The sequence below is a fragment of the Cornus florida genome, unplaced genomic scaffold (assembly GCF_030987335.1).
Source record: "Cornus florida cultivar Cherokee Brave unplaced genomic scaffold, ASM3098733v1 CherokeeBrave_3.0.0_Hap2_Chr05, whole genome shotgun sequence".
In the NCBI taxonomy this organism is placed as follows: domain Eukaryota; kingdom Viridiplantae; phylum Streptophyta; class Magnoliopsida; order Cornales; family Cornaceae; genus Cornus; species Cornus florida.
The window spans coordinates 97,079,807-97,095,188 of NW_026775575.1; the positions used below are offsets into that span (position 1 = coordinate 97,079,807).

A 15,382-nucleotide genomic window follows, 5' to 3' on the forward strand; every position below is an offset into this window, starting at 1 on the left:
AGGAGAGAGAAAGTGGCAGCTCCATGGGCATCCATGGCTGCTTCAGGTCGTGCAAGGGGAGTGAGGAAGATGAAGAATGAAATATCTCATCCCCCTTTTATAGAAATCTCAAAAAGTGCCCCGAACGGGCCCCGCCAGATCCGGAAAAGTGGATTTTGAGCAAATGCGCTCAAACGGTAAAATTCTGTGAACAAAAAAGATTTAAAATGAGAAAATATGAAGAACGAAAGAAACAGCGTCAGAAACTGAGTCCCGAGCAGAAAGTTATGCCCCGAACAAGTTTGGCGGCAACCGCGTCCAAAAACTCTGAAACTGGAGAAAAACGACCAGAAGGAAATTCTATGAATTTACGAGTCAAGGAAAAGTGAAAATGAATCCCGTACGAGGATCGAGGCTCCAGATGAGATATTTTGCAATAACTTTCGTTAATTGCATAATGGCCCCTACAAAAAGGGTTAACTGCGAAACTGCCCCAGAATGAAAATATCTTCCAAAATATATTTATGAAAAACACCCCAAGAAAAGAAAATAATTTCAAAGAATTGTGCATCCATACCCTTATGGACACCAGGAGCAACCAGAGTATTTTCTTGCAAAAGTAAAGATACGTATTTCATGGAAACCACTTAGAATGAAGACACGTAAAGTCAAAAACCAACTCCGAACATAAAAAATGAGGTTGTGCCAAAAACTAACAAACGGAGATAAGACAGAATAGGGAAAATGACGATATAGGGAAAAGTGTCTCGAAAAGTGAAAATGCGAAAATGACTCGGTCCTCAAAGGAAGTTGTCAATCCACACGAAAGAGTCTCAGAAGCCAATTCCGAACACTCAAGATGACACTAAACGATGAGAAACAGATCTCAGAAAAGAAAATTAAATGGAAAAAATTCATCCGTAAAATTTCAAGAAAAAGGAAAGGAAGGTAAATGACCGGGTCATTACATCTAAGGAACCGTGTAGAACTTCTGAACAATCAGGTTCAAAGTTTTTGATGAAAATTCTTATCGGTCATGATAGACGATGCTATGAACAATTTAGAATGGAAAAGCTTGTTTTCAAAAAACTTTGTGAAATTTTAGAGCAAAAGTATGAATTGAAAAGTAGTCGAGAAATTAACGTGCATGAGAAAGTAGCTACGTTTTTAATGACCATTGGACACGGTGTATGTAACCGAATGCTTCAAGAACGTTTTCAGCATTTCGGTGAAACTGTAAGTCGACATTTTACAGATGTGTTAGTTGCAGTCATAAAGATGTCTATGGATTTTATAAAACCTCTTGATCGTGAATTTAAAGAAGTACCTAAATACATTCGCGAGAATCGAAAGTACTGGCCACATTTTAAGGTAATTCTTTATATAATTTTGTTATTTTAATTTAATATTATTAATTATATAAAATTTTACTATTTATTGATTTTAGGATTGTATCGGAATAATTGATGGGACACATATTGCAGCTGTTATCCCTGAAAATAAGAAAGTTCCATACATAGGAAGGAAAGGGTATTGTACTCAGAATGTAATGGCTGTGTGTGACTTTAATATGCTATTTACATTTGCTTGGGGCGGTTGGGAGGGACCGGAAGGTTCGTTCATAAATGAATTATATCTAAGATATTCTTTCTATTATTAAAAAATATAATATTTCATTAATTATTTAGTTTTGTACGATATATTGTCTTCTAAAATTTTACTTTCGTAAGTAAATATTATCTAGTTGATGGTGGATATCCTAATATGAAAGGATATTTAGCGTCTTACAAGGGAGAACGATACCATCTTCCAGAATTTCGTCGTGGAAGTCAGCCAAGGGGCCCTCATGAGTTCTTCAATCATGCTCACTCATCTTTGAGAACGATTATTGAAAGAACCTTTGGTGTTTGGAAAGCAAAATGGCGAATTCTATCACAAATGCCTAGTTTTAGTTTTTCAAAACAAGTTGCAATTGTTATTGCATCCATGATGATTCATAATTTTATACGGCGAACAGCTATTATTGATGACGAATTTCAACGATATGATGAAAATTTGGATTTAGTGCCTAATAAAGAAAGGAATGATAATGATGAACACCCACGTGAGAGGTACATTGGCGATGACAATGAGATGGGGGTTGTTCGTGACCGTATAACTTCTCAATTATATAATTGTTAGATGTTTAATTTTTAATAAATTATGACTTGTAATTTGTTTTTAAAATAACCATAATACATTTATGCTATTATCTCAAATGACAAGTAATAAGATTATTAATTGTGGTTAAAGTGTTTAATTCTATTTTATGAAATGTTATCTATATTGTAAAACATTATATTATTAAATTTTATTATTAGATAGCATATGAGCAAATTTGCTTATTTTATTACTGAAAGATCCAAAATTAGATACAAAATAATCATCATTAAAATATGTTTAACTCATTTATATTTTAGTACTCAATACAAATTTGATATCATAAACAAAATATGTGATATTTAAAAAAAAAAAAAAATACAAGTTCTTCGTTATAAATCATTCAACTCAATGGAATTTTATAATATTTAATATTAGGAAATTATCATATGTTTAATGTAAGGATAATTTAGTAAAATTAGTAATAAAAGTGCTTTAAGCAATATTATTACCAAATAATTTTAAAAGTGCTTCAAGCATAAATAGTGTTTTATACAATGTGTCACCAAACGCTTAACTGCGTTTTATTGACAACACTTTTATAACAGCTCTACTATTAAAAGTGCTTTTAACATTCTAACAGCAATCCCAAACTGGCTCTTTATCTTCAACTTTGTCTCTCTTCTCACTCCCCTCTTTCTCTAACTCGATGTTAAAAAGGCGACCACGAAGCCGGCGATTAAAAAACGGCGGGCATGGCAGTGACAAACTTGGTTGTGGCGGCTTGATGGAGACGGGCTGGCTATGAGGCCGAGGTGGAGACGGGCTGGTTGTGACGGCGAGGCAGGTGGACTGAATGGTAGAGACAGTGGCGGCTCAGCAGGTGGAGGGCTCGGTTGACTCGACTGTGAATTATTCGTGGTGGCAAGCTTGGGGGGATTGAATGGTAGCCGAACTCACAGCGAGCAAGGAGGCTTCGGACGGTGGAGAGGATAAAGACGACCTCGACGTTTCAGCTTTAGATGATGTCAGCTGTGATGGACGGCGGGTGGTGCAGTGGCGGTGACGGACCTGCGAGGGCTCAGCAGTGAGGAAGAAATACGGCGGTGAAGAGGAGCTACCGACAAGTGGATTTTGATTTTTTGATTTTTTTTTTTTTAATTTTGATATCGATTTAGATAGAGAGCTGTGTGACGGTCCCAATCATAGTGAGAACACTTTCTAGTTGATTTTTGTGATGGATATTTAAATTAGAATGAGTCAAGTTGCAGAAGAGTGCCTGCTTCATTAGAGGTTGGAAAATGGATTGAATCTGCTAAATACTCTTGAACTGGAGTGGGAAGTACAGATAGAATATGTTTATGGATTTTGATTGGATTTTGATTTCTTGTTCTAATGCTAAATGGGTTTTGATTTTTTGATTTTGATTTTATTTTTTTTACTCACTGTATACTAAGCTAACATTTGGGTACAAAAGTTTCAAACTATACATTGGATCGTTTCAGTTCTAATGCCAAAGGACGAGCATCATATGTGCTGTGTGTATATGTATATCATAGCTGGAGGAAAAAGACAATGAGTGAATTTGTTAGGATTTCTTCGGGTCCAATGGTGTTTCATGGACATTATAGTTTTTTAAATTTGATAAGGGTTGTATGGTCATTTATATAAATTTGGCTTATCACGTGCAAGGAAATTGATCGGCCGGTTGCCGGATTGGGTAAAGTGTAACAAACTGAATAGTTTAAGAAGGTTTTTTTGTTCAATGCGCTTTACCCTCATTTTTGTTGTAATATTTTAGTTGAGAAAAGATAAAGTCAGAGTGTACGAACAAAATCAAGCAAAATATAAATTGGAAAAAAAAAAAAAAAAAAAAAGTCAACAAATTGAGGACAACAGAGATAAAACTTCAAAACGACTAGAAGATGGAACCACGTTATTCCGAGGGTTATCACTTCCCTATCTATATTTTTTTGACTGGGAACTTCCTTTTCCTTCTTCTTTCTTGTCTTCTCCTCCCGTTAATATCATGCCCACATATATATATATATATATATATATATAGTGTGTCTCTCTCTCTCTCTATATATATATATACACATGTACATACCACGCGTGCAAGTTGCCAACTTACCACCGACATTTATTTCACTCGCCGCCCCCAGTTCATTCTGCCCCATTTTTGCGCTGTAACATGACTCAAACGCCTACCGAGTATTATTTTAGTTAAAAGCCAACACAGCTGACATATGCTTACATTTGTGCACTCAAATTGTATTTGAATTTGACTCAAATTGAATTATTTGATATTTCAATTTGAGTCAAATTCAAATACAATTTGAGATATGGGTTTTCAAGTAACCCAAGCCCAAATTTTTTTCGGGCTGGATGGGTTGACCCATTCAACACCCCCCTCCCTTTTTTTTTTTCAAATATGCAAATTATATCTCTGTTTGAAAATATTAATTTTTTTTTTAATTTGGATTTAAAAAAACAAAAAACAGATTTGAAAGTTTAAAAAAAAAAAAAAAAACAGATTTTAATAAATTTAATTTGGATTTTTTTTTTTTTAAAAAAAAAAAAACAGATTTGAAAGTTTAAAAAAATAAAAATAAAAAATTTGGATTTTGGGCTCGGGTTCAACCCGAGAAAACCAACCTGATTTGAGCCCAATTTGTTAATATCAAAGCCCAAGTTTTAAAATTTTTGGGTTGGATTCGGGTTGGGTCGGATTAGTCCGCCCAAGTTGCACCGTTACTTCAAACACAAAAATGAAAGATTTCTCTAATGAAGTCAAGGAAATCCCATTATAGTATTTTTTAAATTTTTTTTTTTTCTTCTTCCTTGGAACATATATTTTGAGTTGGTTTTGAACATATTATGTATTATTGTTGAATTACACCAATCTGGACAATCTAGAGCATCCTTACACATACTGGATTAATCTATTAATATTTACTTTAAAACTGAAATTTATCCTTAGATTGTACGGAAAAAATAATAGATACAATCTCTAATGAGACTGGAAAAATTATGTAAATGTCCTTGCTATTCTTCTATACTTCCTTGGAAAAGGTGTTCAACCAATATTTCTATATTGGTCCTCTTTTTCTTTGTGAGCATGGATCTGGGCTGCGTTACAAAATCTCAGTAGAAACATTATCCTTGAGATGTTCAAGACTTTTCAATGTTTGGAGAACTTCCCTTACGAAGAAAATTGAAAATCAAAGATAACTCCCAACTATTTATGTGTTGGAGGGGAAAAAATTATTGTTAAATAAAAGTGAAAAAGTTTAAGATTCGATATAAAATGTATTTTATTAGAATAAGAAGTATTCCAATTAGAAATAATTTTTTATTTCAATGAATAAAATTGATTACCTTATAGAAAAAAATAATTAGTTGAATTGAAAATCAAAATATATGTTAAAAATCAAAATAAAAATCTAAAGTATTGAAAAAATGTGATCCTAAGAGTCCGAGAGTGGATATAACTTGAGATATGGCTCAAATGAATTGAATTAAACATTAAATAGGACCCTTTTATAATTTTATTTTAAGAAAAAAAGAAAAAGAAAAAAGGAAAGGAACGTTTTAGGATAATACCGAACGTTTTAGGATCCCACAGTTTTCTCTAACTCCTCCTTCTCTGTTCCCACTTGTAAATTACCCGAAAAAATAAAAATACGAGCAAAAAGTAAAATTGGCAGCTGACCAAAATGTGATGGACTGGTTATTTTTTAAAATTCTTTGGTCCAGGCCGGGCATGGGTTCTTAAAAAGAACAATTAATTTATGTCTGGGCTTATTGGCCTCTAAGTGTGTGGGCTGTCAAAAAAACATTTTAGGCAATTAATTTAGTTTTGGGGCTTGTGTGGCCTGTTCATAAACATTCAAGTCTTCCAAAACCAAATGAATTCCGATCCAGAAACGTTAACCCCAAGCTAGTGGTAGTTGGGCGGTCATCCGAACCATTACACCCAGTGACGGGATGATTCGGGTCGGCCCGAAAAGGCACCGCTTTGGTATAAATATCATCTTTCTGAATTCAGTTCGAGTCTGAATTCATTCAAGTCTTATTCTATGGGTTGAAGATTTTTGGTTTGACAAATATATAATATTTTGTCAGTTTAAGAATTAAAAATAGACGACTTGGATTAACATTGCAAATGGTGAGTTCTGAAGATACTTTGTTTTACTGAACTTTGGGGGATTTTGTCTGGTGGTTGTTCTTTTCTCCCACTTAATTCTTAGCAAAAGGATCCACCCGAATCCACGTTCTTGGATGGATTTGTAAAAGTCTAGTGTGTTTGTGTGTGTGTATTCACAGCACCTTTGAGCATTATGGCGATCGAGGATACAAATCAACAACTTTTCATATGCCTTGTCTATGTCCCCTTCATTTTCATCTACTCACTTGACACACAATAATGTTAATATAGGAAATAAATTATAAGACACTTCTAACGTAATTTCATTGTTTGCTGTTACTATGCAGACACAGGTCATACGCACCAAGTGTGTGGAGTTGATGCCATTATTTTCTGTGTCATTTTTGCTGGCACTAAGCGCGCTATTGTGTGGGTTCTTTTATGGATTACTACAAAAGGATTACTTTATCACTGTAATTCCTCTGTCTCAAGAAGATCCACAAGATGTTCCCCTCTAATGGAGCTGCAACTCTCATGAAAATATCTCATGAAATTATCTAAAAACTTTAATATATAATCTCGTATAGAATATAGATACATGAACATATTAGGCAATTAATGTTCTCTAACTTTAACAATATTGTAGAGGAATAGCCACTTTCATGTTAATCAATCTTTAGATATATAGGCACCAGATCTGAATATGCATGACAGGACTATTTTGATACTGTTAGAAGATGAAACTGCATGAGTGGCTTGAGGATAATTGGCTGAAGTTGGCAAAGTTATTTTAATGCAATACAGATAGAGGCAACTTTTTGGTGCAAGATTGAGGTCAATTCAAATAATTCCATCCCACTTAATGCAACACAGCCCAAATCCCATTCAATTTTTCCATTTTCAATGAAGCCCAATTCTTTTTTTAAACAAGTTTGTGTCACCTTTTTTTGAATTTGTGCATTATTTCCATTCCTAAATTCGCATTTTAGTGCGAAATGACAGCACAACTAAATAAATAAATAAATAAAGTTGCTAAAGGGTTTATAGTTCAATTTTCTATCCTTCCTATTTTCGAGGAAAAAGAGGAAAGGGATATGAGATCAAGCGTACGTAGGCAAAAACTGTGTGTTTACCTTTGTTGAATTAAATAAAAAAAAAAAAAAAAAAAAAAAAAACTCATACTCACATCAAAAATAGATCAAAGACCCAATTCACATAATAATTGAAAATCGACCATTTTAATTGTTGCAACTTACACCCTAATCATATAATGTAATGGCCAAAATAAATTAAAATAATATATAATAATAATAATTAAAAAAAAAACCGCCGCCGCACATTACATCATCAATTTGGTTATTTATCTGATTTTTTTTTTTTTTGGGTAGGCAATGGCAAATCAAAAGTATATGGATCCTAGCATCTTGTTGGGCCTCATTACAATAATAGCCCTTCCCCTTACGGAAATTACTTCCTATGTGGAATACCCATACCTTCTCTTCCATTTTATTTTCCTTTTTCGGAATTAATTCTTTTTCACCCTCTGCTACTAGAAATTAGCTTCTTCCATTTTCCTCCAATTATTTCCATTAGTATATAAGAAAACTAATATTCTATCACACTTTTTCTTTTCTCTTCTTAACACTTTTAGCTTATTCACTCTGTGTGCATGCAATTAAAAAAAAAAAAGAAAGAAAAGAAAGAAAAGAATATGTTCAACTTTTATTCGTTTTCAGTGTTCCTCACTTGATAAGGTTCTTTGAAACTCCAAATATTGTAGTTACCTGGAAATCTCTTGCTACTTTATGTGAAAAAAAAATGAAAGCTAACATTTTCGTAAAATATTAAACAATTAGATAAGAGTCCATCAAAAGAGTCGTTGTCGTCGTCATTATTCTTACTTTAATTTTATATGAACCTATGAATGGTTCTGCCACATTCTTTGTTTTTAAGTTATCTATCATATCACCAACTATATTTAATTTTAGAAATATAAAAATATATATATATATATATATATATATATATATATATATATTATGTTATGGTAAGATTATGGTGTGAATGTGGACATATGTACACAATAGTTGGGCACGCAAATGACACGTGACTCTTTGAAGTAGCAACGAGTTCGGCATAAAACAAAACCCCACTTTGTAGTTTACTTGATCAAATTCACAAAGTGATTGTAAAATTAAATTGTTAAACTCAACTTAATAAAAATATTTTTCTATCTATTTTGTTGATCCTATGACGTAAATTAGAGTTTCATTGTTCAATTAATACATTATGTGAGTTATAATTTTTTAAACGAACAATTATTTTGAGACGGAAATGTCTTGTCATCTTCAGACTTTTCATAAATACCAAATGACCAAAAATAAATGATTAGCGGCTCACCCACGTCAAGATAAATTACATGTCAGAATTTTGAAAGTTTATGTCGACTAAAAAAATAAAAATAGAAGATTGTGAAATCCCTATACCATCCTCAAAAAGTTTTAGAAGTGGCCAATAAAGTCCATGTAAGGTTGCCTCCAAGTTGCAACCTTATATGGAGAAGTGGCCAATAAAGTCCTCCATGTCAGCGTTCTAATGGGAACACAATTGATCAATTACGTGATATAATCCATCAACGGGATAATACACACACACACACACATATATATATATATATATATATATTCCCCCTCCCTGTAAGCTATTGGACATTTTTGATTTCGGGGCATTGGTACCCTTAATCTAGGTAATACAGACCCTAAAAATGGCCCCCACAATAATATTAATGCTAACGTGGCAAGTTCTTATTGGTGACTTGATCATTATTAATTCTGGATTGATTATTTTCCTGAGTAGGATGGAGGAGCACATACTGGGAATTTGGGATAGAGGATGGAGGGCATATCAAACCCTTCCAGAAACTGAAGTGGTGAGTTGTAAACCTTAAAGCCAATGGGATTGGTGGGTGACACTATGAAAAGGGGCCAAGTGGGACCCACTAAGGTATCTTTGTCATGTACCCTTAATTATACTAAAATAAGCTGGTGAAGGGTTGCTTGTATTATGCCCGAAATAAAAATAATTGTGGTAGTGTGTTTGGCATAAGCTGCACCAAATTTGGGTAAAATGGAGCATTAGGGAAATACAGCTGTTTGGATTGTGATAAGAAGAATCCACACTATACTCTTTAGCCAAATGTAAAAAAGTACATCAAAAGATTTACATTTACCACACTCAGTTAAATTAATCCCCCAACACCTCTATATAAATGGAGTCTCATAGCCAATGCTTATGTACTTGTGAACATTAGCCACTTCTCTAGTTGAGAACACTGCTGCTTTTTAGTTATACAAAGAGATGTCTTTCCTCTCTAGTCATGGGGCTTTTGCATTTGGCCTTCTAGGTACAAATTAATACACCTTGTATCTGTCACCTGTATATGTATATACACACACAAACACACACAATACCTAGAAACATTTTATCTCAACTCATCAGAATAGTGCATGTAGTAGGGATGCAATATTATGCAAGCACAGCATGCATGCATGCTTATATTTACTTTTATGTTCTTTCCAAACTTTATATATTCAAACCTTGTAATATATATCACAGTTGGAGTAATGGTGGACACATACATGCAGATTTAATAATTTTTAATTAATTTTCTCTGCTGATGCTGCAGGTAACATCGTCGGCTTCTTGGTGTTCCTTGCGCCAGTGTAAGTCTTTGGCTGTTTTAACACTCTTGCATGCTTAATGGGATTCAAGCTTATCATCTTTTCAATGAGTCTTTTATGAGAAATATGGACTGAATTCTGAATTTTTTGATGGCAGACCGACGTTCTATAAAATTTACAAGAAGAAATCCACTGAAGGGTTCCAATCACTTCCTTATGTGATTGGCTTATTCAGTGCCATGCTCTTGATATACTACGCATTCCTCAAGTCCAGTAGCACCATTCTTCTCATCACCATCAACTCGTTTGGCTGTTTGATAGAGACCACATACATATTGCTCTATATATTTTATGCACCAAAGAAAACTAGGGTATTAATTAATTAACTGCTAATTCCATCTATATTACTTGTAAGTATTTTTTCTTGATTTTACTCGAATTGTCTTCCAATTATTGAAGTTTGGACTACTGGAATTGCAGATCCAAACCATTAAGCTGTTTATTTCGCTGAATGTTGTTGGATTCGGCCTCCTCCTCCTCCTAACTCAATTTCTTGCCAAAGGCTTAACCCGTCTCAAGATTGTGGGAATGATTTGCCTAGTTTTTTCCCTCTGCGTTTTTGTTGCACCTCTCTGCATTGTGGTGAGTAGCCTGTATATAGTAGAACTAAAATCTCTTTTTATACGTGTGTATGTGTGTGTAGGCTGTTATTGAAAGAAAATAAATGTTTATTTTCATATTGTTCATTGAAAATGAATATATTGTTCGTTTTATGGTTTTAGTTTCTTGCATATTGATCCATAATTTCTTCTTTTATTTTTTTCATGTTGTGCAGAGGCAAGTTATAAGAACCAAAAGCGTGGAGTACATGCCATTTCTTTTGTCATTTTTCCTCACACTAGGTGCAGTTATGTGGTTCTTCTATGGTCTACTAGAGAAAGACTATAACATTGCCGTAAGTGTGTTATATATATACATATATGAAACCCTAGCTTGCTAGCTAATTGAACTTTTTCTTCCTTTTTCACTTAAATTTTATTTTAACCCCAATGATGTTTTTCAATTTATGTCAATAGATTCCAAATATATTGGGTTTTGGCTTTGGTGTTCTTCAAATGGTGCTTTATGTAATCTACAAGAAGCCAAAGAAAGTTGATCACGAAGAGCAAATGCTTCCTGAATTACAAAACCAAATTATAGTCTTGGAGGAGCATAAGCTTCCTGAATTAACAGAACAGATCATCAACATCGTGACACTGAGTGCAATGGTGTGTTCGGAAGAAATTTTGCCATTGGACGTCGAACAAGTGAAGGATAATGGACATGACGACATAGTTGGAGATCAGAATGTTGCTAAGGAAAACATGGAAGCTTGATTGAATAAGTGAAGCAATGTCATATATTTCTATATCTATGCAGTTCTGCAATTAGTCCCTAGCTCTTTCGTGTCGACACAAGTCTATCCCCCTTTCTCGTGTACTTTTTGTTTTTTTCAGTTGTATGTCTTCTTCATTAGGTATTATGGTAATGAACATAAAAATTAAGTTTAAATATTCCATTGTTCCTTTATTGTTGTTGGATTACACACACATGCATATAACCATTCAAGGAATTGAAATGCATGTTCTAGTAATCAGAATCAGAGCTCTTTGGCTATAAACGGATGCATTTCACAATATAAATTTAGAACATAAGTGGAGAGAAGGAATACAATGAAAATATATATTTTATTCAACTTGAAAAAAATGATTCAAAAATATATATCTAACCAATTACATATAAACGTTCAATTACTCCCATTACTCCACTAACTTAACTTCCACCATAACCTCCAAAAGAACATTTGAGAAGCATATAACTCAAAAGATCAGGTGACATATATAGTCTATATATTCTCTCTCTGTCTCTCTCTGTCTCTCTCTCTATATATATATATATAACATTTAATTAAGCAACATAGTTATATAAGGGATAGTCAACAGGCTTGGAAGAACTATCTTTAGTGGCATCCTCACAAATTGGAACTACACAGATTGTATTTGTGTCCACGCATTGCTAATATATATATATATATATATATATATATTGTTATTTTATGAAATTAAGTTTTCTTGTGTTGTGTATCATAATTCATAAAGCTTGCTAACCTAACTTGTCATGTGTATATCATCTAATTAAGGGAAGAATTAGAAGAGGTTAGAAAGCACCTTGTGTACTTTAATTTCTTGGGGGTGAAGTGATCGAAATCAATCCACTTGCAAAATCGCAATTAAGTGGAGCTATTTCTGAGGAAGCTCTTCCTGATATATATCCAAGTGGTTCTCTCCATTTTGAGTGCATGTAAGGGCCAGTAATCATGCCAAACTCTTAAAAAACCCATGCTTGAAAGATTAAGATTCTGTCCTTGGTGTTGAATGAACTGGAAAGCAAGCATTATTCAATGTGAACATGGCCCACCATACCAATATTATCTAAAATTAAACATATATATATGTATGTATTGTGAGACCAAGGGAATTGATATTTCCTTGGAATAGTTAAAGATTTTCAGAGCTAGTGATCAAGTTGAAGAATTATACATATCTTACCGTTAACGTGATTGATTGGGATTACCTTTTATCTATTAGCATAATTAGCGTAGATTAGAGCTGACTTTGTAAACTTAATACTTTCCTTATATGTTTAATATGTGTATAGTATATATACCTCCTTGTGAGAAGAATAAAATGATCGTAATATTTTTCTCCCTATTTTCCTCTAGTTTTGACATGGTATCAAAGCCTACACGATTAGAGTTTTTTTGATTTACCTTACCCATACCCAAACTTATTGTTACTCTAAATACCTAAAATCATGCCTGTCGCTGGTTGTACTCTGCTTGCTGGTGGCCTTATCTTTGCTTCCAATCGGCTTGGTTTGTTGCTCAAACATTTTCTATTGGCAAAGATGCTTCACAGATGTATGAACTCCGTTGCCGAGCACATGAGGCCCGTCAGAATGGTAAGACTTTGACTGAGTATTATGCTGCACTTCAAATTATCTGGCAAGAAATGGATTATCTTCGTCCGGCCATTCTGAGATACAAAATGAATCTCAAGGTCCTCGTTATCCTGTTCGTCCTAATCGGGGTAAACTTCCTAAATGGTTTACTTTTTTATTTGGTAATGTTGTCCAATATCCTATATCCAATTATGTATCATCTCATCAGTTGTCTAATTCATATAATGCTTTTGCAAATCAATTGTCCTCTGTGCCCATTCCTAATAGTGTACAGGAAGTTCTTGGCAATCCTAAATGGAGAAATGTTATGACTGAGGAGATGAAAGCTCTTTAGAAAAACTCTACTTGGGATATAGTTGAACTACCGGACGGTAAGAAGACTGTAGGTTGCAAATGGGTGTTCACTGTGAAGCATAAGGCAGATGGCTCAATTGACAGATATAAGGCCCGACTAGTGGCTAAAGGTTATACACAAACCTATGAGATTGATTACCAAGAAACTTTTGCACCAGTGGCTAAAATGAACACCATCTGGGTCCTCTTGTCCTTGGTTACAAATCTAGATTGGCCTCTACATCAGTTTGATGTGAAAAATGCTTTCCTACATGGAGAGTTGGATGAGGAAGTTTATATGGACCCTTCTCCAGGGTTTACTACTTCTTGTGATGTGGATAAGGTTTGCAAGTTACGAAAGTCCTTGTATAGACTTAAACAATCTCCAAAGGCATGGTTTGATAGGTTCACACAATCAATGAAAAACTATGGATTCAAACAGACTCAAGCTGATCATACTCTATTCCTCAAGAGAAATAAGGACAAGATTACTGCATTAATAGTTTATGTGGATGATATGGTAGTTACTGGTAATGATGAGAAAGAGGTTAGAAAACTTCAGAATTATTTAGCCAAGGAATTTGAGATGAAGGATCTGGGTACTCTGAAATATTTTTTGGGTATTGAGGGGGCCAAATCAAAGCATGGTATATTCCTATCCCAAAGGAAATATGTCTTAGATTTGTTGACTGAAACTGGGATGCTAGCTTGCAAACTAGCAGATACTCTAATTGAGCAAAATCACAAGTTGGGGGAATATCCAGATCAAGTTCCCACAAATAAGGAACGGTTCAAGAGGCTAGTTGGGAAACTAATTTACTTATCTCATACACGCCCTGACATCACCTATGCGGTTAGTGTGGTGAGTCAGTTTATGCATGGACCTAGTGAAGCTCACATGGATGCTGTATATCGGATTCTCAAGTATTTAAATCTGCTCCTGGTAAAGGTCTAATGTTTTATAAACATGGACATCTAGAGGTTGAGGGTTACACAGATGCTGATTGGGCTGGATCAATAACTAATAGAAGATCAACTTCTTAATACATTACTTTCGTAGGTGGAAACTTAGTAACTTGGTGGAGTAAGAAGCAACATGTGGTAGCTAGATCAAGTGCAAAAGCAGAATTCAGAGTTATGGCCCATGGGGTTCAAGAACTGTTATGGATGAAGATCTTGATGGGTGAATTGGGTTTTTGTCCCTTGAAACCTATGAGTCTTTGTGTGATAACAAGGCTGCCATTAGCATTGCACATAATCCAGTTCAACATGATTGTACCAAGCATGTTGAGATAGATAGACACTATATCAAAGAGAAACTAATAGGTGGAATGATTAGCTTGCTTTTTGTAAAGACCGAGGACCAGCTAGCAGATATTTTGACAAAGGCAATATCAAGTAGAAGTTTCAATACTTCAATCGACAAGTTGAGCATGTGAGACATCTATGCACCAACTTGAGGGGGAGCGTTAACGTGATTGATTGGGATTACATTTTATCTATTAGCATAATTAGCGTAGATTAGAGCTGACTTTGTAAGCTTAATACTTTCCTTATATGTTTAATATGTGTATAGTACATATACCTCCTTGTGAGAAGAATAAAATGATAGTAATATTTTTCTCCCTATTTTCCTCTAGTTTTGACACTTACATATATAAGTTATGCATCTACATAAATCTGCGCGGGTATACACATATATAACTTGAATATATAGCTTTCAAATTTACAAGGGTAAGCATATATTAGTTAAAAGATGTAGAGTACTGTGTACGAGTCACGTCAATATAATTGGATGGGATCCCGGCAAGTATGGGTTGAAATATACCGTCTTCCCTTTTGCTATGAAACACCGATTCCAAACCCTCAAATGTTGAAGGTTTTTTTATGATATACTAATTCTTGAATAATTGCCAATTTTGTCACATTATTTCGAAAAAACAATAGTGTCACTTGTGGCTATCATGTAATATTTATATTTGATTCCATGTGTGTGAAAGTGGTTTTCACCTTTATTAGGGAGATGCAAACTGATTCTCGTATAAAAAAATGGTTCAATGAACAATACTCATTTTATACGTTGGTAATGCTCATTTATGCA

At 34.1% G+C, this 15,382-nt stretch overlaps 2 protein-coding genes across 2 annotated transcripts; both read left to right on the forward strand.

The window, feature by feature from the left end:
* Positions 1-1,179: 1,179 nt before the first annotated feature.
* On the forward strand, positions 1,180-2,160 carry LOC132309797 (uncharacterized). The gene is made up of 3 exons (XM_059808071.1): positions 1,180-1,350; positions 1,427-1,592; positions 1,724-2,160. Exons 1-3 carry the CDS (start codon positions 1,180-1,182, stop codon positions 2,158-2,160), a joined length of 774 nt encoding a protein of 257 aa, XP_059664054.1.
* A 7,465-nt stretch (positions 2,161-9,625) lies between these two features.
* Positions 9,626-11,324, forward strand: LOC132309799 (bidirectional sugar transporter SWEET9-like). Its single transcript, XM_059808072.1, has 6 exons — positions 9,626-9,671; positions 9,954-9,990; positions 10,106-10,319; positions 10,429-10,590; positions 10,784-10,903; positions 11,025-11,324. Exons 1-6 carry the CDS (start codon positions 9,626-9,628, stop codon positions 11,322-11,324), a joined length of 879 nt encoding a protein of 292 aa, XP_059664055.1.
* Positions 11,325-15,382: the final 4,058 nt, after the last annotated feature.

Excerpts from the sequence above, each read along its gene's own strand:
- LOC132309799 (XM_059808072.1), top strand. The coding sequence starts at position 9,626 with ATGTCTTTCCTCTCTAGTCATGGGGCTTTTGCATTTGGCCTTCTAG. Across the intron at positions 9,991-10,105 it reads TTGGTGTTCCTTGCGCCAGT|ACCGACGTTCTATAAAATTT; the intron begins GTAAGTCTTTGG and ends TTTTGATGGCAG. Across the intron at positions 10,904-11,024 it reads AGAAAGACTATAACATTGCC|ATTCCAAATATATTGGGTTT; the intron begins GTAAGTGTGTTA and ends TTATGTCAATAG.
- LOC132309797 (XM_059808071.1), top strand. The coding sequence starts at position 1,180 with ATGCTTCAAGAACGTTTTCAGCATTTCGGTGAAACTGTAAGTCGACAT. Across the intron at positions 1,351-1,426 it reads AGTACTGGCCACATTTTAAG|GATTGTATCGGAATAATTGA; the intron begins GTAATTCTTTAT and ends TATTGATTTTAG. Across the intron at positions 1,593-1,723 it reads CGGTTGGGAGGGACCGGAAG|TTGATGGTGGATATCCTAAT; the intron begins GTTCGTTCATAA and ends AATATTATCTAG.